The sequence below is a fragment of the Malurus melanocephalus genome, unplaced genomic scaffold (genome assembly GCF_030028575.1).
Source record: "Malurus melanocephalus ecotype Western Australia unplaced genomic scaffold, MMel_1.1 scaffold_437, whole genome shotgun sequence".
Lineage (NCBI taxonomy): Eukaryota > Metazoa > Chordata > Aves > Passeriformes > Maluridae > Malurus > Malurus melanocephalus.
This window is the reverse complement of record NW_026623669.1, coordinates 375127-400141: the sequence shown is the minus strand read 5'-3', so window position 1 is coordinate 400141 and position 25015 is coordinate 375127. Positions and strand designations below refer to the sequence as shown.

General features: G+C 36.5%; 1 protein-coding gene across 1 annotated transcript in view; it reads right to left on the bottom strand.

Moving 5' to 3' along the window:
* Nucleotides 1-965: 965 nt before the first annotated feature.
* Nucleotides 966-25015, bottom strand: part of PLGRKT (plasminogen receptor with a C-terminal lysine) — a 25718-nt gene continuing 1668 nt past the window's right edge. The window contains exons 2-4 of the mRNA XM_057380114.1: nt 8457-8587; nt 7396-7505; nt 966-3644 (exon numbers count right to left, since the gene is read on the bottom strand). Of these exons, the coding sequence (XP_057236097.1) occupies nt 3523-3644; nt 7396-7505; nt 8457-8587 (363 nt within the window). The 3' untranslated portion in view covers nt 966-3522. The remainder of the gene's footprint in view (nt 3645-7395; nt 7506-8456; nt 8588-25015) is intronic.

Below are 25015 nucleotides of genomic sequence, written 5' to 3'. Positions count from 1 at the left end.
TATTCCCATGTTAAATGTCAGACAGTCTACACAGAAAATCAGCAGTAGGACCAAAACTTACTGATTTCATTAGACTTTTTCCAGAGACTTCATTTCAAATTCATGCAATTCACTGCTGCAAGGACATCCTAGTTTTTGAAAGCTGTCTCAACATTAATTGAATRTATTTCTTAAGTTTGCTCAGTACTATAAAGGTTTCTGCAAGAAATGGGAAATACCACTGTATCCATGATTGGTGACCAAGTACCACCTTCATCAGATGACTGTGTAGTTTAGAAAGCAGTTGCAAGCTCATAATTAAAAAAAAAAATCAAGAAATCCATGCATTTTTGCATAATGAAGTCTAAGGATGATTACACAAATAAATAATAATGAAGAAACAGTAYGTCCCCATACATGCTTCCCCCTTCAATTTTAAAAGCACTGACTTGCAATCAGTCAAAAAATAACTTCAAAACATGTAGGAAGGCACTGTGATTTTCAACTTTCCCTGTCATAAGGAAGGGCCCAAAATGCCCTCCCCAAAAGTACTTTGCTTGCTTCACCTCAATACTCACGTATTCTCTCACAACCAGATAAACAAGAGGAGTGAGGGCAAGGCACTTGTGCCTTGAAGGTGGCCTGCACTTTCTTGGGCTCTCGACATGAGACATATCCACAATTAGAACACAAGGGGCTTAATTTTGACATCCTAATCATGATTGACTTCTCACTTTTCTGGAATATTCCTGCTCCAAACGACACTGCTTCAGGATATACGGCTATCGACATTAAACCAGAAAAAGCACAACAGGATTAAGGTGGTAACAGTAGTACCTTCAGGCCAGGCAAGCTCCCCCTGGAGTTGCTCTCCCTTTTCCCCCCAGTGATACATGGAAAAAAAGACAGTTGCTTTGATACATTAAAGTAAGTCTAACAGCTGAGGCCAGATGAGCACAAATGACAGAAAAGAGCAGAATGTTTTAGGTCTTTTATTTATTTCTATAACACATATGATGATTATGGACAACTTATGCTGTAAACATCAATTTCCCTGAAGTAAACCTTATCACCAATAATCTCCTGTTTTCTTTCATTGTCCTCTGAAAGAAGCGACATCATTCAGTTACTTTGCAGTTGTCACTATGTGACACCTCACACACGGCACATGCAAGCATTTTGATTAACACACTGGTAGCAGAACAACAAACAATGAGCACCTCCAAAACAAAAGCATGCACTTTTCAAGAAAAAATAAAACTAACAGTAAAAAATAACAGCAAAAAAGGTGACTAACCCTTAACTCCTCGATGATCTTCGGCACATTCCATGTAGCCCATTTAAATCCATTTCTGGGTTAGACTGTCTTGCTTAGAGCCTTTTCCTTAATATATTTGGTAAATTTCACTGACACTGTGTAATATTGAATTTAAGTTACCCCATTTCTGTCACTTTTTAGTGTGGAGTCTTGCAATAGATTAACACTATTGATCTAAGTTCAAAGTCTGGGAGAAAAAAAAATCAAATTTAGCTTGGATGGAGTAATAAAAAGTCACCCTATTATCCCCTAAAACTGACCATTATTTTGCTCCCTCTAACACTGGGTTTTTATCCAACACCATAGCCAAGAATCTGTCACAAACACACAGATATTGATTCCTAATTCACAGTGGATACAATTAGGGTATTCCTAATCTTCTAAGATTTATAAGTAAAACTGTTGTACAGGCTGTTAAAACCGTTCTCTTGCCAAAATATCTTTCATAGGATTAAAAGGTGGGCTAAAAGGCAGAGATAGAGACGTACAAACACAAAAAAAAAACCAGTTGGTTCAATTGCTTTTCTTTTTTGGAAAAAAGTATATCAATAGATGACAGATACCAAAACACAGAAGACTGTTACCGACTTCTTCAAAATTGAAGCATGCTGGACTTCAGAACTCGGAGAAAACTATGCAGATGCTCTATTATTCAATGTAAAACAAGAAAGTGGAGTAGTTACGTTCTATGAGTAGTACATAATACATCAGCAAGTGGTGAGGGGTTATGTTACAGGACAGGCAAAAATGTGAGGTGGTCTTGAGCTGCACAGTGCTTGCTCACMGAACAGGCTGAGCTGAGGCATGCCATCAAGAAAATTTCACTGGCTAAAGTGTAGCCCAAGCACACAGCAAGCTGCTCTAATCAAACCAGCTATTACATCCCATTTWATAACACTGTCCATTAAAACACATCACATTTGAAATCAGTTACAGACTGTATGCGCCGTTAACACACAGATGACAGAACCAATTACAGAAGTGACTAAATGCAGAAGCCAATGCACTTTCAGAAGTCAAACAGCGGAAACCATGCTATTAATTTCTTCTGTATAGAGAAGCTTTCATTTAATTATGTATCTACCTRTCTTACGGTGACAATATTCTAATTTTAGTTAAGTAGTCTTCAAAATCATATTTGGAACATCATCTTCAGCTGGAATTTAATTTTTAAGCCAACAAATTGTCAATACAGATTTAGGCCTAATTCATTTTTGGATGCTTTTATGCTTTTTGAGTATTTGTTTATCATTCCACAAATAGATTAATGCTAGAACAATCTCAATCAAAAATACAAAACAATCTATTTCTAAACAAGACTTCCAATACAGAAAGATGATTTTTTTTCCAAATGTGATATCACAACATTAAAGTATACTGGAACTATATTCTTTGTATGTACCATGCTAGAGTAAATGCATGCAAAAAATCCCTCAGTTTTGCAATACTTGTAAGGCCACTTGGATCTACTCATTACAAAAACATTCATTAATAATTTTGATTGCTGTTAGCTTAAGTTAATATTCATCTTAGTAGCAAAACTCTGATTTAATGTAAACAAATTACCCTGAGTTTCAGAATGCCAAACAAGCATGAAAAATATTCAGGAAATAGCCACATAATTTGTTTTCTCTTTTTCAGAAACTATCTCTGCTCATATTTTAACATAGTTTTCCCTAAAAGTAAAACACAGCTAGCAAGTGATATGTTTACTTCTGAACCTACTTCTGATAAAAGCTGTTTATTCCAGAATTTGAAGCAGAGATGGTGAGCTCACTGCCTAAAGAACAGCAAATAAAAAGTGTCTTATTTTTCAAGAAAATTGACTGCCTGATTTCAAATTGAGCTTTATACCCTGAAATACATTTGAAAATTATGACCATATTTATATAAACTTGTAACTACCAATTAACTGACCTTTATTGATTATACTGAATTTGGTTAGTACCAGACATTTTTATTACAGGTTAAAATTATTTTCAGACTCTGAACAGACAATAGAAATTCAGTTTTTCATTATAAACAAGAAAAATATACTACAGCACCAATGAACATTTTGAAGAGATACATACAACAGAGAAACAATTGCTTTAGAAAGTGCTGGGTTTGAAAAATAAATTGAATTTTGATTTTATAAAAGCTCAATCTTCTCAAATTTTTAATAATTTAAGTCCAAATGCAGTACTATAATCATATTTCACATATATAGCTTTAATATCATCTTCCTATTTTTCCATGAAGAACTTGCTTTGAGATATTCTGATTTTCTCCAAATCTTCAAACGTGAGAGGTCCTTTTGGAAATTCTAGCAAACTGCTCTGTGTGTCAAGTATGCTCTCTGCTTCACCTTAAAAACAAAAAAAACAAAAAAACAAAACAAAACAAACAAAAAAAAAAAGTAAATTTCCTCAGCCTTACAGCTAGAATGCAAAGGAAGGGAAAAAAAAAAAACAACTTAAGAAACTGATTTAACCAAATCTTGTTTGGACCACAATATCAAAATAGCAAGTCAAACAAGCTGATATTAATACAACAGTAAAGTTGTCTCCAAGGAATTTTAGACTGGTGAGATAATTAGGAATCTAAGAAGAAAGTGGATCAGACACACACATTAAGATGTACGTGAGCTTCAGCAAGTAAACTTGGGCACAGTATCACAGAGGTACCCTATCTGGGCACAATTTTTCTTCTCGCCTCAGGACTGGCCCAAGAGGTGCCAGAACATGGGCAGCACAGGTCTTAAGACATTGGTCAAAGCATACTGCCCACATAAAGATTTGCTAAGACAGTTACCTAAACATGAAGCATAGCAGGGAAAAATTGGAGAGTGCAGAATGCTCTGGGTAAGGCTGGAATGAAAACATCTAGGACAGAGAATTTAAAAAACAAAGACACAGACTGAACACCATACACAGGTTGTGGTGGTCTGAYTGTGATGATGCCATTTGGAACAATGCCAACTATCTTGTTTACCTATGCCTTAAGTTCCAGCTTCATGAGCATTACAGCAGTAGTTTGAAACTGTATTTATGTGCAAGGAGCCTGRCAGAATATTGCAATACAGTCAAGGTTATGGCCATTCATTAAAACAGGTCTGAGTGCTGAAATCTCCCAACTCTAATTTTTATAGTATTACAGTACCTGGSACCATCAATAATATCCAGCACTGGTTACTATTCCCACAACATCAGCCGTGGATACAGCATCTGATGAGGAAATAGCAAGAGATCTTGGGTGACAGAGATGCAGATAGGCAAATCTCAACGCCTGTCACTCACACATACTACAGTACATTGCTCACCACCATCCTTCTCACACTGCTCMGGACACAAGGATTGAGCTATCTAAATCTTGGAAAAGGTAGCCAGAACTCCTTGATTAGTGGAGAAGTTCTGGGCAATTAGAGGCTGGCCATATAATCCATACCCTCCTCTAAATAATTTGTCCAAAATACAGCASCAGTGTGTGCCTGAGCTGGGAGGAAAATCAAAACAACAAGGCCAAGAACACAGATAGCAGGTCCCTGATAATTCGTCATGTCCTCAGAGGTTCAGAAAAGATAGTGCACTTGAGGGCTGTTCTGTCACCCTGACATCCCTGAAAGATTACATTCTGATACATGGCCCTGGCAATTTAAGGCTTTTTGACAGCACAAGAAGTCGAAACAGGTGGTTCCCTCTATGTCCTCAGTTTTGGGTTTTAATTAGCCCAAGCTATAAAGCAGGAAAATACACCCCTCCTGTTTCAATGTGGAAGAACACTAAAGTCATGAGATAATTTTTGGAAAAGTAGGCTAGAGACAGAAGAAAAGGCTAACTGTAAAGAAGATCATAAACAAAATGCCTGATGAAAGACAAAGAAACCTTTCTGGGGGTATTAAACAATTCCAAAGGATGAAGGACAGCAGATGCAGACCTATGTGATCAAGGTGGTTCAGATATAAGGTTTACAGTGCAGGACAGAAATAACAGCAGATTAGCTTAGGAGAGAGAACTGGCTATGAGGCTGCAGACAGGTATATCCTGGCGGAAAGAGACTAGTTGAAGAAAGAACAGTAAAGGGAGTGGTGTATACATTCATGATTATACCACAGAGATGAAGCATGGCATGCATCAACACTATAGTCAGACAAGCAGAGAAGGGGTTAAGAAGGTGGGGGAGTGAACACAGGGATCAGCCAAATATTGAGAACAACCATTGTGGCTGCAGGTCAAATGTATCATAAAACCTTCTCTTCAACTACGTAATTTTAATCTTAAAATAAAAATGAACTCCTGATTTCCAGACCTGATTCATTCAGGCTAGTCTACTTCCTTTTAATCTAGTGCTGATATTGTTAATTAGTTTAATTTCCTTCTCCTACTTTCCTTTATCCTATCCTGTAAGTAGGATCTGTAAACCCAAATCTCTCATGTCCTTTTATGAAGGTAAACCAACTAATCATTTTTTTGCTTCTTGCAAGATAGCTGCCATTCCCTAATAGTTTTAGCTCTTTAATATAAAATTCCAGGTTCGCTGTACAGAAGTGATCTAAATTACATGTAAATTTCCACAGGAGGTATTATTTTCCTGCACCTTCCCATCTGTACTATTTGCACTAAGGATGTGAAATACAGATCCCTGAAGATATTCAAAAGCCTTTTGGACATTTTCCTGGACAACTGGTGATCGATGATCCTGCCTGAGCAGGGGGGTTGGATCACACAACCTCCAGAGGTCCTTTCTAAYTTCAATCATGTTTTTATACTAGGAAATCTCACTGGATATTTCTAGACTTTGCTCGACTCTCAATTTGATCACACTATTCAATTATATCAATTCTGTGATCATCTGAAGCATTCAAGTCTTCCCTTTTCCTACCATTTCCATCTGGTGAGCTCTGCTGGCAGAATTCCTAATTAGTCCCTAGTTTCTTGCTAACTTAGTTTGCYGTATTTTTGTATTTAGCTCCAGGGTTTCTTTCCTCCAAAACATTTTCACAAGYCTTGCATACCACTGAAGTTCTAGTGGATCTGAAGTGATGAAGAAGACTTTTCTTACTTGGAAAGTAATAGGATAAAATATTGCCCCTTTTCAACCTCTACAAGACCACATGGTACACAGGAAGCACATAACATACAAATCCTAAATTCTACCTGTTCATTCTGCACTGTATGTACCAMTCTCCTTTTTAACACTGTGATTTCCAAGAACTAACCAGTGTTTCATGCTATGCTTAGYTGACTGCCCACATAAAAATCCAAAGAAATTTATTTAATGGGGTTGAGAAAATGTTCACAAATACACATTCTTGCAGCACCTAAATATATTTGCACCTGCATGCAGCAGAACTATCGCAGATTTTGTTTAATTAACCTACCATTATTTTCAATGGAAGCATACAGAGTTAGGAAACCTGAGTGTTAGATCTGGAGGTTAAAGAACAAGAGCTGAAACAGATCTTTGTTTCACTATGATTGTGTCAGTAGCACACAAGACAGTCAAGTTAGTTAACAGAGATGATTTGTGAAGGTGAGAAGCCATGAGGCCCCGTGCTGTCTTCACCTACAGTCAACACGCACTGAGCACATCTCCTTCCCTAGGAATCAGRGTCAACATAAATGCACCTCCATAAACCTCAGCGCCATCATTTAAACAGATATAAACGGGACAACTGTATGGCAAGACCCCACTTTCTGGGACTCACCTTTCTTCAGTCTTAGCAGGATGCTGCAGCAAGATGGTCAGCAGATGACTCTGCTCATGAAGGTGTAAGGACATGATTCATGTCTGTATTTCTTTATCTGTTCTTAAATCCCTAACCCTTCCCAAAAACCAGCATTGGAGTGGAATATGGAAGGAAATCATACACAAAGAATTCAATTTTTTTTGAAACAAGAGGAGAAAATGACAACCAGCCTTAACTGAAAAGTAATGTTGTAAAAGTACAGTGAGTACTCTTGACTAGAAAAATGTCTGTTTTTAACAGACAAGAAAATAGAGAGAGAGAGAATATTTTTGTGAGGAAAAATATTAAGAAGTTTTCTTCCAGCCATTTTAAAAACATAACCAGTTACCTGAAGCTTGGTTCAAAGTGTGAACAGGATAGAATTACATACCTTTGATCCTTTGCAACAGTGTCCCATAGCCCATATCATATTGATAGGAAAATACAAAGCCTAAGGGAAGTATTGGCAGTAAAACTGCTGGGTTCTTCCTTTTAATTGCTCTGTGTAAGGGGAAAAAAAAAAAGAAAAATATTATTTAGGATATTCAGCACATCAGTGTTGTTAGTTTAGGTTGACCTTGACTGTCTAGGACTTGTATCCCTCTACAACCTTTAATCAAAAAACAAGTCTTAATTTCCTCAGAAACATTTGTTTTCTGGCTGCCTTCTTGCTCAACCCAAGGGTATTTAAAAAATGCTTATAGTGAGTTTTGAATATATCTAACAATATGGGACTATTTAACTCATGTGGCATGTGCAGATACATATATCCAGCCACCTACAGTGTGTAACAATGTAGATTCTATGTTCAATCTGAAATGCATCTGAGTCTACGGAGAACTCATAATGCATAAGGTACATTTAATCTTCTCTATGTACACAAAACCACAAATATCACCTACATTTTTTTCTAAGCATGCTACAGCACAAGAAAAACATGTTATCAAACAAAAGTACTGTAGGGCAAGTTCTTCCCTATGCAATATAGCTTTATTAGCCAGGTTTCTTTTTTCCTTGGGCCAGTTGATTGGAATTTAAGTGAGCAGATTTCAGAATATGTCCACTTGTTCACTGCACTAAAAATATCCAAATGAAGGATATGCTACTCATTAACAGTTCACTAAGTCACAGTACAGACAAGAAAACAGCATGGCTTTAAAATATTCTCTCCTCTTCCACACACAACTTTTACTTTACAATGGGCTTTCGGCACTTCTATATATGAATTTATCGTCAGCTCATGTCTCTGCTTTTAAATAAGTCTGCAGTACAGGCGGAATTAAAATACATCGAGAAGCAGATAGAATTCAGAGTCCCTTTGTCACCTGATCAACCCCTGAGCAGTTACGGGATAAAAATAACTACTTGTTGTAATGCAAAAGGAAGATACAGTGAAATAAAACTATATAATGTAATATATTCATATTTTCTGTTAGGAAATAGACTTCATACCCAGTTGTTAAAACTACAGCAGCAAGTCCAAAAAACGTTCCAAAATATTTGAGGAATTCCCGTGTCCAAGCAATCTGCATGGCTGCTTGTCTCTCTCTCATCAGGTTCTGCATTACGAGTTGCCTTTCCAGCTAAAGAAGGGAGAGAGATTAAACAAAATTAAGTCATCCATTTATTTTAAAGATTGAGTCAATCTCTCACCAGTCTATAAATCCAAAACAATAACTAAGAAGACAATCTTTCATAGCCTTCGACTGAGAATGGTCTTCTTCAGTAATAGTTTAYAGCAAGAAAGCATTTAGGTCAATTAGCAAATGGTTTTATGCAGAATCTTTCTAATGCTTATCAAAGTCAAGASAACAAAAAGACCAGGGTTAGGTTTCGAGAGGTCCCCAAGTCTCAGCAGGACTCTCTAGATAAAGATTCTCTGACCTTTATATTTCCACTGTGTTCCATAAAGTACCTGCTTTTCCAATTCATTCTGCCTTATTTTAATTTTCTTGTCATGATTTTAGAGTCATTCTTGACACCTCTTTGCCCTTTGAAAATTTCTCTTCCTCATGATGTTTCATAAAGGTAATTACTCTTCTGCAATATCACAGTTTACAAATATAGAAAAACACAGTGAAGATAACAGATCTTTTATAGGTACTGGAATATATATCAGAAGTCCATAAGGAAACACTTCTATTACTGAAATTAAAAACAGTAATGCAAAAAGTACAGTCCAGTCAATATATTCACATGCCCAAGCAGAACTTTCTATGGTACAGAATAATTTTAAAAAAACCCAAACTTTCTGTGGTCCATAAGAGTAAAAAAGCAGACTATTAGATTTAATTTTTTTTTCAATTATATTCCCCATCTAAACCTGATGTAYCTAAACTGATACATTTGCATTAAGTAAATTCAGTATTTCTTAAAAGTTCCTCTCAGCTGCACAGAACACAAAAAAGAAGACGGGTATTTCCTTCTTAGAATGATGCAAAAAATAAGAATTGTGCCAAAAATAAGCAGTCTGAAACCAGAGCAGAGAAGTTAGTTAACACAACAAGAAGTGTGCTTCTTCACAGTAATGTTTATAACTCATCTTTTTGGGGAAAAAAACCAAGAGTACCTAGTATGTTTAGGCTAGCTAACCAAGTCAGATGRAAGGTTCAACAAGGTACAGGAAACAGAATACGAGCTGCCTACAAAAGTGTATTCTAGGGAAGAAAGAACAAAGAGTGAATTCAGAAAGTTCTCCTCTAATAAATCTCTAAAAGTAATTAAATATGTTTTTTCTCCTGCTTTCTAATTCAAGAATAATTTAAAGGATTTGTAATTACTTAAGATTTCCACCCATTTATTCATCTCCATTACTATTGATTTAGCCTGAACAGAACAATTTCTGTTAAATTGTTACTAATTATTTCTTCAGACTATGTTGATCTTGCTATCTTATTTACAAGTTCATTCAGTAGCTAGATAGGCAGAAATAATTTTGAGACAGCATAATGAAAAAAAAAGGACAGATCTAATTACATATAATTATATACCATAGGAAAAACAACATTCATTGTAGTCTCACAGTACTATTTCATCTGTTTCTCTTTCCTCAAGACTTACGTTGCAATTGTTGCTCACACAAAAAATATCAACAGGCCTTACCTGATAGCCATAATTTTCAAATGGCTTTGTTTTGGTTTTTTTTTTCAGAAGAAGTAATTATATAATGGCTGAAAAACCACTTAATAAAAGATCAAAATAATTAGGTTTTATTTTGTCCCCTACAAGACAGTTGGAAATTCTAAAATAAACAAGTACGCTGGCCATTAATTATACCCATTTTAGTCCCAGATATCCTGAGCCTGGTAAATTGCTGAGGGCTGACGTGATAAGATAAAATAATGACATGTAATATCCATTTAATGACTTTATTTTCGTTTTGATTATAGATTGTGATTATAGATGTAGTTTCCATATATGTGAAAAGTATTAAGRGATCCTTTGTTTGCCTGTCAGCACAGACAAGGAGTCTATGCTTCCAGGATGCACAGTATTACACTAAATGAGCTTCAATTTGAAGAAGCACACAGTAAGGAAGTGGGACAAGGACACACTGACGAAATACAGATCTCGCTAAAAGGAAACAACAGAGAAGAACAAAAACAGACAGTTTAATATGCACAGTGTTTAGAAAGAAGTAAGCATCGCATAAAAAGAAAGATGTAAGTTCAAACCTGCAAAAGCAAACTAAAGGATCCTAACAGGATTTCTTTTAAAATAAACACACACACACACACACAAAAATCCCCAACAAAACCCCCCAACAAAAACCCTCTCACATGTTGTAYTTTGACAGCTCTTTAAAACCCAAGTGCTGAAAGAAAAAGGTAAGTCACAAACAATAAAGTCAAACAAACACCATACTGCAGGAGACTGTCATATCAAATTCCAGAAGCCCGAGGGTACTTTCATGTATATCTACAAGTAGTTCATATAAATAACCTAGTATAAATTGAAACAACTTGTTTTCTATATTATAGTCATCAGACAGATAACGTAATCAAACATTTTTCATATTCTTTTCTACCTAGCTATTTTTTCTTTCACTTGAGAGAAACAACCCCCAACTTTCTGCATCCAAAAACAAGTGGTGARATGAAATACACAGAAAAATGTGTGTAATTCCTTTCCTTCAAGCAAACTCCTCCCATGCAGATGCAAAATTTTACCTAGATGAAACAAATATTGTATTTAAAAAAACTTCTTAAAAGACCAAAAAAGGGAAGATGCCTTGGTTTAGATGTAGAAGTTTTAGCACTATGAATCTCAGAGATGAACATTCTATGTGTACATGGTGAAATGTGACAGCCAAGAAACAAAGGTTTCAGAGGAATATTAATGCACAGAAGATAGTAAAAAATAGGTCTAGGGACATTTGGCTGAAAGAATAATTTAATTCTTGCTATTACTGTAATTTCATGATGTTAAAATGAACAGTTTACAAGAACTATTTTGTCCCTAAACATACAATGTAGCATCAAGAAAGCCCTGAGATGTGTTTGGGGGGGGGGCAAGTTATCTACAACCGTGATGCAAAGGTTTGTTCTTAGACCAATCCTTGTTTAGTCATAATTTATACAGAGAAAACTAGGGACAACAYATGAATGTGTGCTCCAAAATCCCTTTGAACCTATGCAATTTTATGCCAAACCCAGGCATAAAATGCCAGAAGTTCCCTTGTTCTTTGCTCCTTTATTCTGTAAAAATCTTCATTCATGCCTTCCATTTCCAAGATCAGTTTTGTCACTTGGCATAGTTTCACCTTGCAAAACAGAAGACCATAGTGCTGCAGCTGCTAGGATGACAACTGGAATCTGAGTAACCAAGAGATTTGGTCTAAACATTCTAAGTGTTCCAGGGCAATTCCACAATGACGCCAGTGGATTTCAAGTTCTCCTTAAGCAAAAGGAGAAACCGAGCAACAATTATAGCCGAAGTTATCCTACTTCATCTTGTTTCATCACACAACTTCAAGTTACTGGAGTAWCTGTAGAAAACCATGGAGTACACCTGAGCTCTTTCCAAGGAGCTCTGTAGTCACTGTGGAGCACAGCAGAGAACACCTCTCTGGCATACTCTGACAAGGCAGAAAAAAGGCAGGGCACCTGCCTAACCTGTGCCAGCCACCAAAGACTGCTTTAGCATGTCCAAACCTGACATCTGATTCACTTAAAAGCAATGCCTGACTCTTTTAAAAGAGAGCATCCAAAATTCAGTTAAATGTATATACGAAGTGTCAAAATTAAATACCTACATGGGCACTCAGGCAACTCCTCTGCACCCCAGTCTTTCAAAATTTCAAACAGCTCATGGACAATATCCTTACGCCTATCCATCTAAATGAATGACCAATCTTAAATGAGTATTTTGAGCTCAAGTGGTTTTGAATGGCTAAGATATCATGATATGTTGACTTTACATTGACAAACAACTACTGGCAGATCTTAAGAAAAAAACAGTGCACTGAGATTACACTGACCTTAAGCAAGTCAGGATTTGAAAACATATCCATATAAGACAAGATTCAGGAGTCTACCACAAAAGATGACTCCAAATTAGATGAAAGAAAACCAAATCATGTTAGACTGCAGTTCAAATCAATATCCCATTTTCAGCTGTTAATTTCCTAGTAATTGTGTCTTATTTTCCTCTGCATGTGTTCTATTGAAAATGCCAGYCACACTGGGATAGTGAAAGACTTTTGATCTATTAACATGCAGATTTTATGAGAAAGGCCAAGTCCTACCTTCCTACGACTTCCTTTACAATAATATTTCAGATTACTTCTTTCCCATTATGGCAAAGCCATTAAAAAAGTAAGAACTGAAGAACAGCAGGTATTTCATTTTTACTGCAAAACAACTTCACATGCAGAAATTTATAGGTAATAAGACAGAAAACCCCCGTATCACTCAGACTTGGCAGAGGTGGGCTGCAGTTTATTTGGAAAAGTCCTACTGATAGAAGGTGATTATTGAGGAAACAAGCCACAGGCGCACACCACACATACCAGGTGAAAAACCATTCACCATCCAACTGCCACGTCTTAGAGAATAAATTCTATTTCATTTTAAATACACCATCCACTCATCTATATAGCCACAAAAACTTCATTAYGAATCATTACGTGACTACACTTGCACTAAAAACTAAAGACAAAGGATCTCAAGAGCAAATTTACCACATGAGGAAGAGAGATGCTGTAATTTTCCTAGCCAGGTTGCTGTGCGTTGCTCAAGAGAACTGAAGCTGTGATGTGGATGCATGAATACACATCCAAGCATGCTTTTCAATTACTTGTATCCTGTAACAATCAAACCATGTTGCATAAACACAATTAATATAATTAAAAAAAAAAGTGACAGTGGCAACTTCTATATTGATAAAAATACTGATTACATAATAAAAACAAATTAAGTATAAAATTTCAAAATAAAATTGGTACTAGCAGCAAGTGACATTTTAAAATTTATAAAACTCTCAAGAGGATCCAATCAGAAATAGCTTTCCCATTTTTCTTTAAATACAGCTAGTAGTTTCTTAACACTGTGCGAGAAACTGTAAGGGCTGATTGGGATTTTGAAGTCTGCCACATACAAACTGTTACAGTAAAAGGAAATCAATGTTACAAAATGAATCATGACAGATGAAGAGAAGTGAGGCAGAGAGGGAAAAGGTCAGTTACTGTGAAACTGATAATGCTAATAAACTAGTCAGTGGTTACCATCCTTATCATTTCTCCTGATTATTCTTCAGACTGCCACAATGATGTCAAACCACATAGAAGAGCATTTATACCATCATTTCATTGATTAAAATCTAGTGGGAGAAAACTCTCATCTGAAATAATTTAATCAACTTCGACAACTTGCAAAAAAAAAAAAAAACAACCAACAAAAAAAACCCTCACTGGATTACAAGCCACATCTTCACCAGACTAGACATTTTTCATACTTCAGACTCTTAGCTTGTTTGCTCTCTTCCATGTTCAGATGCTGTAGATGCAATGGATGCCACTTTGGTTTTGTATYCCCAAATGGGATGGAAGGTGGTGTACAAACACTCAATAGAAACGAAAAGCAGAGACAGTGCAAAATTCTTTCTTCTTCACTGTCCAGGTGTATTAAGCACAGTTTCACTGGTGTACTTTGTTGGACTGAAGATGTAYCTTTGGTGAGGAAGACACAAGTAACCACCCCTCAATGAAGTATCTATTTGCATCCCAATATGCTTATCTCCTGGGAGATACGATCTTTTACTCAACCTACCTAAAGTACTGGGCAGGACAAACACTCAGCTTGAGAGCAGTCACGGCAGTAAACCTACAGAGAACAGTATTTCATGTCACCATCATTAARACAAAAAAGTACTGACAGCCTGGCAAACAGATGTTCAGACAGGAAAGGTATTAACTACCTTATWAGAAATAATCAGATAAACACCCTCTCTGCTTAAGTTCTGAAACTCAGTATCTAAATCTAAGAAAAGTGAAACTTGAAGAAACTGTTGTAATATCCTTACGCTCACTTTAAAAGAGCATCCAGTTTTGTCACAGGTTAATACATCTGTTATAGGCCATAGCTATTCTGCCTGTAACAGGTTATTTTCACTTACTTTCAGTTTTTCAATGGTCAGACACCCTGAAAGTGTTCTTTTAAAAACAGCTAACTTCTAACTTTGGAGCACTCAGAGCTGTAATGAAAAAAAAGGCTTAAGTCTAAAAAAAGTGACAATCACACATACAAAAACCTGCAAATCCCTTCCAAAATACGTATGAAAGTTGATGTGCAGATAGTACAGCTACATCTGGCATTTCATCAGCAGATGAGAGATTAAAGGCTCACATGACTTATAGTTGGTGTCATTCTTCCTAATCAATGGGTAAAATCAGAAGCTGTTGCAAATGGTTGGCTGGAAAAATAAACCAAAAAAAGAATAGCAATATCAACCTCCATTGTAAGCCACCACAGTGCAATACAGACTTGACAATTTGAAATAATCACACAGTGTCTGCTTGGTTCTATGACCAGCATGCACAAAGACATGTCAGGAAGCGGGCCTCTAGATCAAACAGTTAAAATAAATCAGACTTAAATGTTTTATCCTGCTGCTTCAAAGCTTGTTTGCAAATATTTTCCAAACCAAGTATATAGAGCAATTAGAATTACTAGCATTACAAGGAACTGAACTCTTCAAAAAGAAAACTCAATTTTTTAAAGCTTCCCCATGCAAAGCGAGATTACAAATTATTCATAAGCAAAGAGCTACCATAAAAAGAAAAGGGTCTCACAATATTAGCCACAAGCTAGAATCTAAATGGCACTGAAAAATTCACACAGAATCACAGAATATTCTGAGATGGAAGGGACCCACCAGGATTGAGTCCCAGTCCTTAAGTGGATGGCCTGCACAGGGATCAAACCCGTGACCTCAGTGACATTACCACCAAATCCTTTATATTCCTGTTGTTGTCAATAAGGTACTGGAATTACATCCCATATAAAGAGAAGATAATATCAAAAGCTTTTAAATCCATGTGAGATTTTGTGCTGTGCAAAGAAGAGACTCAAACCAATGGGCAAATCATGAAGCTAAAATTTCTTGGCAGTAATCCAGCACTCTTACTTTCCTGAAGTGATCTTTAGGGAACAAACATGCAACACGGGGCAGAATGATGTCCCCACCTGCATTTGATAACCTTATCTGCAAGAGTAAGGGAAGATTTAAGGTACTATTACCAGTCCAGAATCCTCAGAAGTTTTATATAAGCTCAGAAGTTTTATATAAGCTATACAGAGACAATCCAAAGTCGTTGAAGAGCTAGTTATGCAAAAAGCAGGTATCAATCCTATAGGAATAATAAAATAGATCAAGAAGTACACAAAAAAGAGTTAATATTACAAGGTCAAGTAATTTCAAAATCTGACTAATAACTGAATAAGAACATTTTTTTTCCCAAACAATATTCAGGAAACACTCTTCCATAGAAAACAAATATAAGACCAAATTTTACTTCAGTTAGCTAAACAGAAGAAGACAAAAATGACAGGTTTGCTCTACTAGGAAGAAAGAAATTATGGAAATTTGTAGCGTTACATGAATCAGTTTCAGAAGGCATTTTTTTTCCTTTGAAATCAGTTCAATTCCTCCAACAAACAGAGACTAAATGTGTAACGGTAAGCTGGAGATGGACCTCCAAGCAATACAAAACCTGCAAGCTGCACAAGGATAGAACTAGTGACAGGTACTCCCCAACAAAAAGAGTGGTAGAACTGATTCAACTAAATAAATTTAATTAATCTTTTTCTCACTACTAATGTATCAACCAGCCTGTTTTGCATCTTTGGTCGTAGTCACTGCATGTTAGACATAGATATTAAAATCTGCTCTTCATAAACCCCTTCATTTATTTCTTTACAGTGATCAGGCAGTGTATACACTCTGTCAGCTAATACCAACCAAACTGGCTTTTTCCCTGCAAGACAGATGGTTCTAATCTTCCTCAGTACAGATATCATTTATCTTGTTCTGTTCCATTTGATGCTCAGAAACTAATAAGGATATAGAATTCTTACCAGGGAGCATTTATTTCCCAGAATTAAGCCCAGATCACCTAAGGGGCAAAACAATTTTTGTAATGCTTCAAGACAAATGCATTAGTGATGTCATAAGCGCTACCAGTATCTTGTCAATAGAAAACAAATCTAGCCATTTCCCACCCCAGAGGGAAACAGATGGTAGTAATCTAGACAGGCAAAGATTGCCTACATTTTACTTCATGAGAAAGGACGGCAACAATTAAAAATTCATTTTAATAGAACTTMAAAAAAAAATCCTTTTGAGTAAATTTCACTGAAAACTTGGGGAGGAAAAGGTTAGGGGATTACAAAAACCTGAAGCAAATGACTCAGTATCTGAGACATTAGGAAAAATTAAATTTTTCAGGTATCATTGTAGAGGTGGTTGATCTTTTGCTAACAAAGATAAGGTGACAAATCTGTAGATAGAAAAAATGTCATCACATAAAGTTTTATTAAGCACAGGAAGGGCTGCAGAAACTTGTGTCAGTACTTTCCTTTTTTATCAATGAAAGTGAAAAGGCATGAAAAGAGTTTTCTTGTTCAGAAACTCATTGGCATTTTAACATTATCCATTTTTTTTGCCAAGGGTCAAAACATAGGACACATACGCCTTTCAATCACCACTTCATTTTAAGATCAGCTCATAAATAACTATAACATTTTGACTGAGTAATGGGTTAATTTGAAAAAAAACCAAAAAAAMCAACAGAACCCCAAAATTTTATTTGTAAATATAAACATCTTCAAAAAAAAAGATGTCATCTCCCCTCTGTTCTTACTTATGCTTTCKCACACTCTCTCTTCCATTCCTACTTTTAGCTCATTACTAAAAACACATCTCAGGGCAAAGGACCAGAACAAGACACAGGTCCCTACCAAGAACAAAGAATAAGTTTATAAGACAGAGGGCCAGAAGCTGGACGTGATGACCCTGATGGATCCCTTTCATTCTGCATATTCTATGGTTCTATCAGTTCCTTTTACCTGCTTAAGATGGAGTACTAAGACGGAGCCCACTAGGTATGAAACAGACGTTAATGCTTTTGTTTTTCAAAATTTTCATTTTCTCCTCGTCCAATTTCTGCTAACATTTKGGATTTGTCTTTAAGAATGCAGCCTGATGTCTAGTTTCTAATAACACCTCTACTGACTTACCTTGAAATAACATCTTTACTCTCTTAATATATTTTTAATTTTAAGGAATTTAAAACTAACTTAGGAGATGAGGTCAGAGCAGATCCAAGTGCTGTCTGACAAATAAATCAGATTCTCTTCATCTCTCCTTCACAAAATTCTTAGTATCTGCAGTACAGGAAGCTCAACAAAGTGCTCTGTGTAGAATCCATGCTTCAATTCCAATATCAAAAAMCAGTAACTTAAGGAAGGTGTACATTTGTACAAAAACATCTATCTCCTTAAAAATGCAGGTACAAATGCTGCTTGTACTTTATCTACGCTAAATGTGTAATCTCATTTTTCATTTGAACATATGTTGAAAATCCTTCAGCTGTCTCTCTTGCTATATATTCTGTCACGTTACCATTGGAACTTCTTAGTTAGAAGTTTCTTAAAAAGTAAGAACTTCAAAAACCACTAGAGGGTTACCTAGATTATCAGAAACTTTCCAATACAAAACAAGCTCAAAAATCTTGCTGGAAGGTTTTAACTTATTTCTGATTAGGCCTATATAAATGTTACGATTTCTTTGCACATTTTCTAAAGGACATARAGGTGAAAAGCAGACACAAATAATAAACAGTTGTATAACTGAAGTTACAACATCTTGTTTTGAGAAACACCTGAGTGTCTGGAATTGAAATATTGTGGTCTTTTCCCATSTCTTACAATAGTTCTGACAATTTGTTTACTGTTATTATTTCTTTAATTCAGAAAAAAAAAATCAATATAACTTCGTCAAAAGATACTGTCAATTAATAAGCATGCTATGGGGTACTTCTATACTTTCAAATTTGAGGATGAATTGTTGAACATGAAGAGAAAACTGATTTGTTACTTCAATTTATTGCCATTCAATTCAAACCTCTTAAGGCAACACAATCCTGGCAAGAAAGTAATGCAATCATCATGTGGTCCACGTCTAACCAGAGCTGACAACATGGAGGGAAGAAAACTTATGATATTAAGTTGCATTTATCTATGCTTTCAGTGAGTTTTTCATAGACTTTCCAAACACAGATACTTATGTCATATGCCTTTGGTAAGACTAAGTTACATTAACATTTACACGCTAACGTGGATGATGAAATAACATCCCAAAGAATTTTCTTATGAAACTGAGAGCTTCAGAGCCATTGTGATATGGAAAACATTCACCAGCAGCTTCATTTCAAGCTGATTTGTGTATATATGTGACATAACTTGTGCATACAGTGTAAAATGCATACATCTTTCTCCACAGGCAAGAGCTGAAGAACAGTGGAAAGCACAGAACACTTGAAAGCCATTTTCAGCAGCAGAGATCTTATTAATTACTCTTTGAATGAACTAAGATATTTTTTCTGCAAGAGACAAACATGTTTTTGGCATTTCTGTGTCGTGTCAAAAGAAAATTTCACCTACAGAAGAAAATGCAGYATTAGTTTTCATCTTTGAAAAGGCAGCTAATTCCCTTACTGCACCAGAGAATGTTTTCCTAACAATGTTTTATACTATCCACCCCGCTACTCTACCCCTACCATTTTTACTAACTGAGGAAGAAATTCCTTCAGTTTTTATTTCCTTCATTAATTTGCATCATCAAAACTTCAAAAGAAGCTATTAAAACAAAGCAGGGACAAAAAACCCCAACATGAAGGAGAACGAGAATAAAAAAAAAAAAAGAAAAGAAAGGAGTTTAAGAGTATCCACTTAGGTACAGAACTACAGAGCATTTTCCAAAGCTTCTGGTCCTCATTAGAATAAAAAAACATAGTTTTACCATTGCTCAAAATAAACCTAGATGATGTTAGGGACCCCAAAACAAAGAAAAGATTTAAAAAAACCTAGGCAAGATTGGCATGCATTTTCAGAAAAGAAGTACCTCCGCTGAATTGTCAAAACATAGGAAAAAAAAAACAAAAACCAAAAACCTTACTCTTCCAGATTTACTYGATCTTGAGATTTTTTCAAACCAAGAAATGCAGAATATTTTCCATGCCCACACAAGGAGCATACAGGGAGCAAGTCTATAAACTCTCAAAGACTAACTGCTATGAAAGCACATCTATGACTGCTTCCTGGCTATCCAATATTACCTGGGGAGAAGAATGCACTTTGGAGTCTGACACAGTAAAACAGGGAGAGAGGAGGGACAGCAGCAGAGCAGGATTGAGACTATCCAGAGATTAATGCTGCAGACAGGTTATAATAAAACACTTTTATTATCGGTAAATACAAGATCTGTCAGAGGTATATTATTTTTCTAGCCTGTTTATTTTCTTGCAAGTTAAGTGGCTCCCATCAAAGATTGATTTGGAGGAATATATCTGACTCCTGAAAGCAATTTTGCTTTCCTACCAAGAAAATTGTCTTTCTGTCTGAAAAGAAATCCTCCACCTGGGAAGAAAAGAAACCCCAAAAGCCTACAAAAAAATCCTTGCAAATCACTCTGAACTCCAAACTCAAAACAATAAACAATCACACACCTTAAGCACTAACTAGTCTATTTTCTTTCCATCACTTTCAGTGATTCTTGGCTCCTCCTGTCTAAATTTTTCTTAAAAGTTACACTTTCAAGAATTTTAGTCCTCCAGTCTTCCACTCTTATCAGCCTTATCTGACCCTGAAAGACTGGCAGAGTCAACCTGCCATATTCTCAGAGCAGGACTTTAACATGTTTTCCTTAAATAATGATTATAGCCTTTTACTGAAATTTCTGATTTCAACTGACTTACGTATATGCTAATACTGTGCTATGGATATGTAATGCTACATACAGTGTATGGGAAATTTATCTGCTCTGCTCATGCAGCAAAATATATTACAAAACTTTCAAAATATATAGGAGATTATACATATATATCTTTTTCAGGTACATTGTTCCCACAAACAAGATTTTTTTGCTTTGTTTTCACAATCTGACAGGCGGGGCACAGAGACTTTAATACTCAATTCCCTTCTCCATCCTTTGTGATGTTATTTCTGTATAATAATCACTTACATACATACACCTAAAGTCTATCTGACAGCTCTTAATTGAAAGTTAGACCAAATCACACCTTATTTCCACAGATTGCTGCTGCGCATGTGGTGTTCAGCATGAGTGCAGTAACTGCACATAATTCTCAGTCTGGGAAGAAAGACATGTGAGGAATCCTCCCTCAAAGGATCCATAAATGCAGTGAGCCACAGTCTGTGCCTGCGTCCATGGGGGTCCGAGCATCTTAAAATAACTTGGGTTGGACCTCAGCAGTCCTGCTCAGAACAGGGTAGGCTATCAGAACAGGATCACACCAGRAGACAAGCCTGATGAGGGCTTTATCTTGTCAGGTCTTGAAAACCTCCAAGGATGGAAGCACCACTGTGCCTCTGCTCCACTGGTGGATTGCCCTTGCTGGGGAAAAGGTTTCTCCTTACCTCTCGCCCTCCCTGGCTGTGCTTTCTTGGTTACCTACTCAGAGTTGGGGGGGGCTGCCCTCAGATCCTGCACTCCAGAAGGCATCCCATTCCAGGCTAAGGAAATACAGCTCACTTGGCCTCCTTGCAAGAAGTGATCCAGCCCTTGGCCATCTTGATGCTCAGCAAAAGCTGCTCTTTTTCATCTACATTTTTCTTGCACTGAGGGAGAAGGGGGGCAAAAAGTGGATACAGTATTTAAATGCATTCAACAAAGTACTGGACAGAAGACAACAGCAATTTTTGTCAAACTACTGGCGTCACTACTGCTTATAAGGCCCTTGTTTGTTCTTTTGACTCTCTCTTCTGACAGGGCACACTGCTGACTTACGCTCTAGTTGCTGTGTTCCAATGTCCCCTGCATTTCTACAAAATTGCTCCAAGTTGTCAGCTCCCAGTGTGGATTGTGGCCAAGGACACTTATCTGACCCTTAAATCACGACAGCTTTTCTGAACTCCTTTATCCTTCAAAAGCTTCTACGTAACTCACCTACCAGCTCCTCAGGCAAGACAAAATTCACTCTCCCCATGTCCAGAGCCTGCCACTGATCTTACTACAATCAAATCTGCCCACAATATTACGTTTTTCCCTCATTTGTAAGTAAAAAATTCAGCTGGGCACGAGCCTTGGATGGCCGTTCCAGCACACACCCATATCAGTTATTCTTCACACTTTGCAGAAATGTACTAAATTGCTTATGTGCTCCTATACGTCCCTTTCAGCAGATGAAAGTTAGGGAAACTACAGTGTCATGAGAATCAGTCAGTAATCCAGAGTTCTTCAGCTGTTGAAAGAACAACTTGTTTCATCACCATGTACTTTTGTCACCCTGATTGGTGACCTGCAGTACGCTCCCCTACCAGTGTCATGTTTTATGGGCTTTCCTTTGACCCTAACCCACAGGCCACACCTTCTCATCATGGGTATCACTACTCCTTGTCTTTCTTCCCTGCCTTTCCTTAGAGCTTGGMTCTGTCTGTTACAGACTTCAAATTTCATGGGCTGTCCTACCACATCTCAGTCATTCCCATGATATTGTAGCTTTGTGACCAGAGACAGCTCTTGTTATCCTGTTTGTTTCTCAGGCTGTGTACACCTGTGTTTCAGCACGTACAGGCTTCCTTTCTACAGGATCATCAGCACTGCAGAAAATCCCAGCACGCTGTCTCATAAAATATTCTGTAAGGACAAGATACATTCTAGACTTCTTTATTTAACATCTGTTGCAACAGCATAATGCTCCAACTGTGCTGCTGCAGTAGAAGCAACTTTTTTTAGGACGACAGAATGTGATTTATTGTTTGGTCTGCAGAAAAAAACAGAGGTTTTTCATTTTCTGGGGTTTGGAGCTTTTTTTTTAAAAAAAAAAAAAACAGTAAAATGCCCCACAATAACTCAGATAATTCCTTGTGCTCTATTTACTACCCTGTTTACTTCATTTCACCAGGCAGGCCCCTTTGCAGCACAGTTTTCTATTCTCTGACCAGTGAATTCTCTCTTCACTGCTTTTTCGTACAGTTTCCCAAGAAATATATCCAGGTGAAACTTCAATAGTTACACAACAGCAAGGGATGCACTTAATCCCTTAGGTCTGATGGTTACAAATAAGGATACCAAAACAAATCAGTCAGATACTGCCTTCCCATCTGTCATCTCATGAAGGAGAAAAGAGTGATACAACAAAATTACAAACTAGTCTTCAATTCAGACCCCATTATTAAAGATGAAGGTAATATAAGTAAGAGTAAAAAGCTCAGTAACTAAAGGATCCAGTATATCACCAATTATTTGTGGAGTTCCAATAAAAAGATTATTCTAAGTAAGTAATAAAACMCCTATAGATTGAGTTATAACTGAAAGCAGTTACGAAGGATTTTAAGTGCTACAAGGACTTAAATTTTTCAGTCGTATGAACTAGAAACCACTGCTCACTATGCAGTGTTATTCCTACACACATCAAGATATCCTCATGTAACTCACCCCTTATAATACCACTGGAAAAATAATCAAAACCCCCATTATTAAAACAAAATCTCAGCTTTCTCCTGTCTAGGGTTACCTTTCAAGTAGTGCAGACATGCTATACCTAGGAAAAATGGAATATGAATCAGTTTCCCCGTAGAGTTTCCCAAGCAAAGAAAGGAAAAGCAACTTTTTTTAGAGCCAAAACCTGTGCTACTTCTCTGAAAATAACAGCAGGACACAAACTAAAATCTAACTGGTCGGGTGGGGTGGAGTGTCAAGGGAGGGAGTGGCATTGTACTGAGTTGGTGGGGTTCTGTTCAAAAGTAAAGAAATAATTTTTGATTCCACTATATGCATGAGGAAACCTGGCAACAATCTGACAGGAGAGCTTAGGCTTTTTCATGTCTAAACCCTAAATTAAAAGTCTTATAAATTGTGTTTAGAATGTCTTTTAGAAATCACTGCAAAAATACTCCTTTGAGATGTGAAGTTAGTAAGCTCTACTTTATGCAATCCTAGAATCAAATTCATTAGCAGTAAATTAAAATTTTAATCTGCACTGTGCCGTGACTTTCAACCCTGATTTTGCTTCTTAATCCCTCTAAAAACACTACATATCAAGTATACAAGGGTTTTTTAGTATTTTTTTATATTATTTGAGGACAATGTACTTGTATTATGCACTAAACAAATTTGAGCCTGTCCCATCACAATGAAGTTTTTAGGAAGCATCACAGTAGGTGAAGTCAGTCAATTTCCAATTAAAAAAACCACCCGTCAGTCAGAGTTCTAGGCACCTCATTCTAGACAGTCAAATCACTGTCTAGAAATATTTTTTAAAAAGTATTTAAAGCATTCAAATCCTTATTGAGGAAAGCATAATCAGCCACAAACATTTCTGCATCCCTATCTGCCATTTTCAGATATGTATTTTTTTTCCATGTTACCTTGTACATCTTAAAATGGCATTCTTAGTAAGCTTTCTAAAGGTATGCACTGTAAATGAAAAAAAAAAAAAAAAAAAAAAAAGGGCAAGGAATAAAAGTCTCACCAGAACAGAAAGTACAGAACATAGCACTTTGAGAAAAGAAATAAATGAAATTCCTGCATTTAACTGTGTTAAGAGCACCAACAGACGTAAAAAAAAAAAAGAAATAATCTGCTATAACTGCTCTGTGGCCTGGAGCAGAGGCCTCCTCTAACCCATTCAGTCTCACTAAAAACACTTTGCAAGGCCACATACTAGTCTTGAGCTGTAGATCTGATATATTAAAGTGTTTGGAAATAATTTTGCAAGCTACACTTTAAGGAGCAGGCTCATGATAAAAATGAAGCCTCAACAAACTTCTACCACAAACAATCTCTACTTGACACAGACTGGTATTTCATTCTGGAGCCACATGAGGACAATACAAACAACTGGAAAGTCCTTCAACATCAAGGCAAACAGTTTATTTTTTATTATTTTTCCAAAAAGCACTAAGATACAACTTACAAGGCCACCATCCCTTCTTTTCAGAGTTATCCTGAGAAGGGCATAAAGAAAAAACCCATGCACACAACAACATCTTTTAATATTCTCTGAAGTAGTCAAGGTGGTTGGGCATCCAGCACACATCAGAGTGAGTCTAAAACTGATTGAGCTTTAGCATGAATCAAAGTCTGGGATTTGGTGGGGTCTTTATCAACTTCTGTAATGGCATTGCCTTCTTATTTTTGCAACAGTATCTTTCCAACCTACAATCTTCCATAGCGAATAAATCAATCACTGAACAACTTTATATTTTCTGTCTATTCAGAGGAGAGCCTATACCTATTTGGGTTTTTTTTTCCTAAAAAAATAAAAAAAA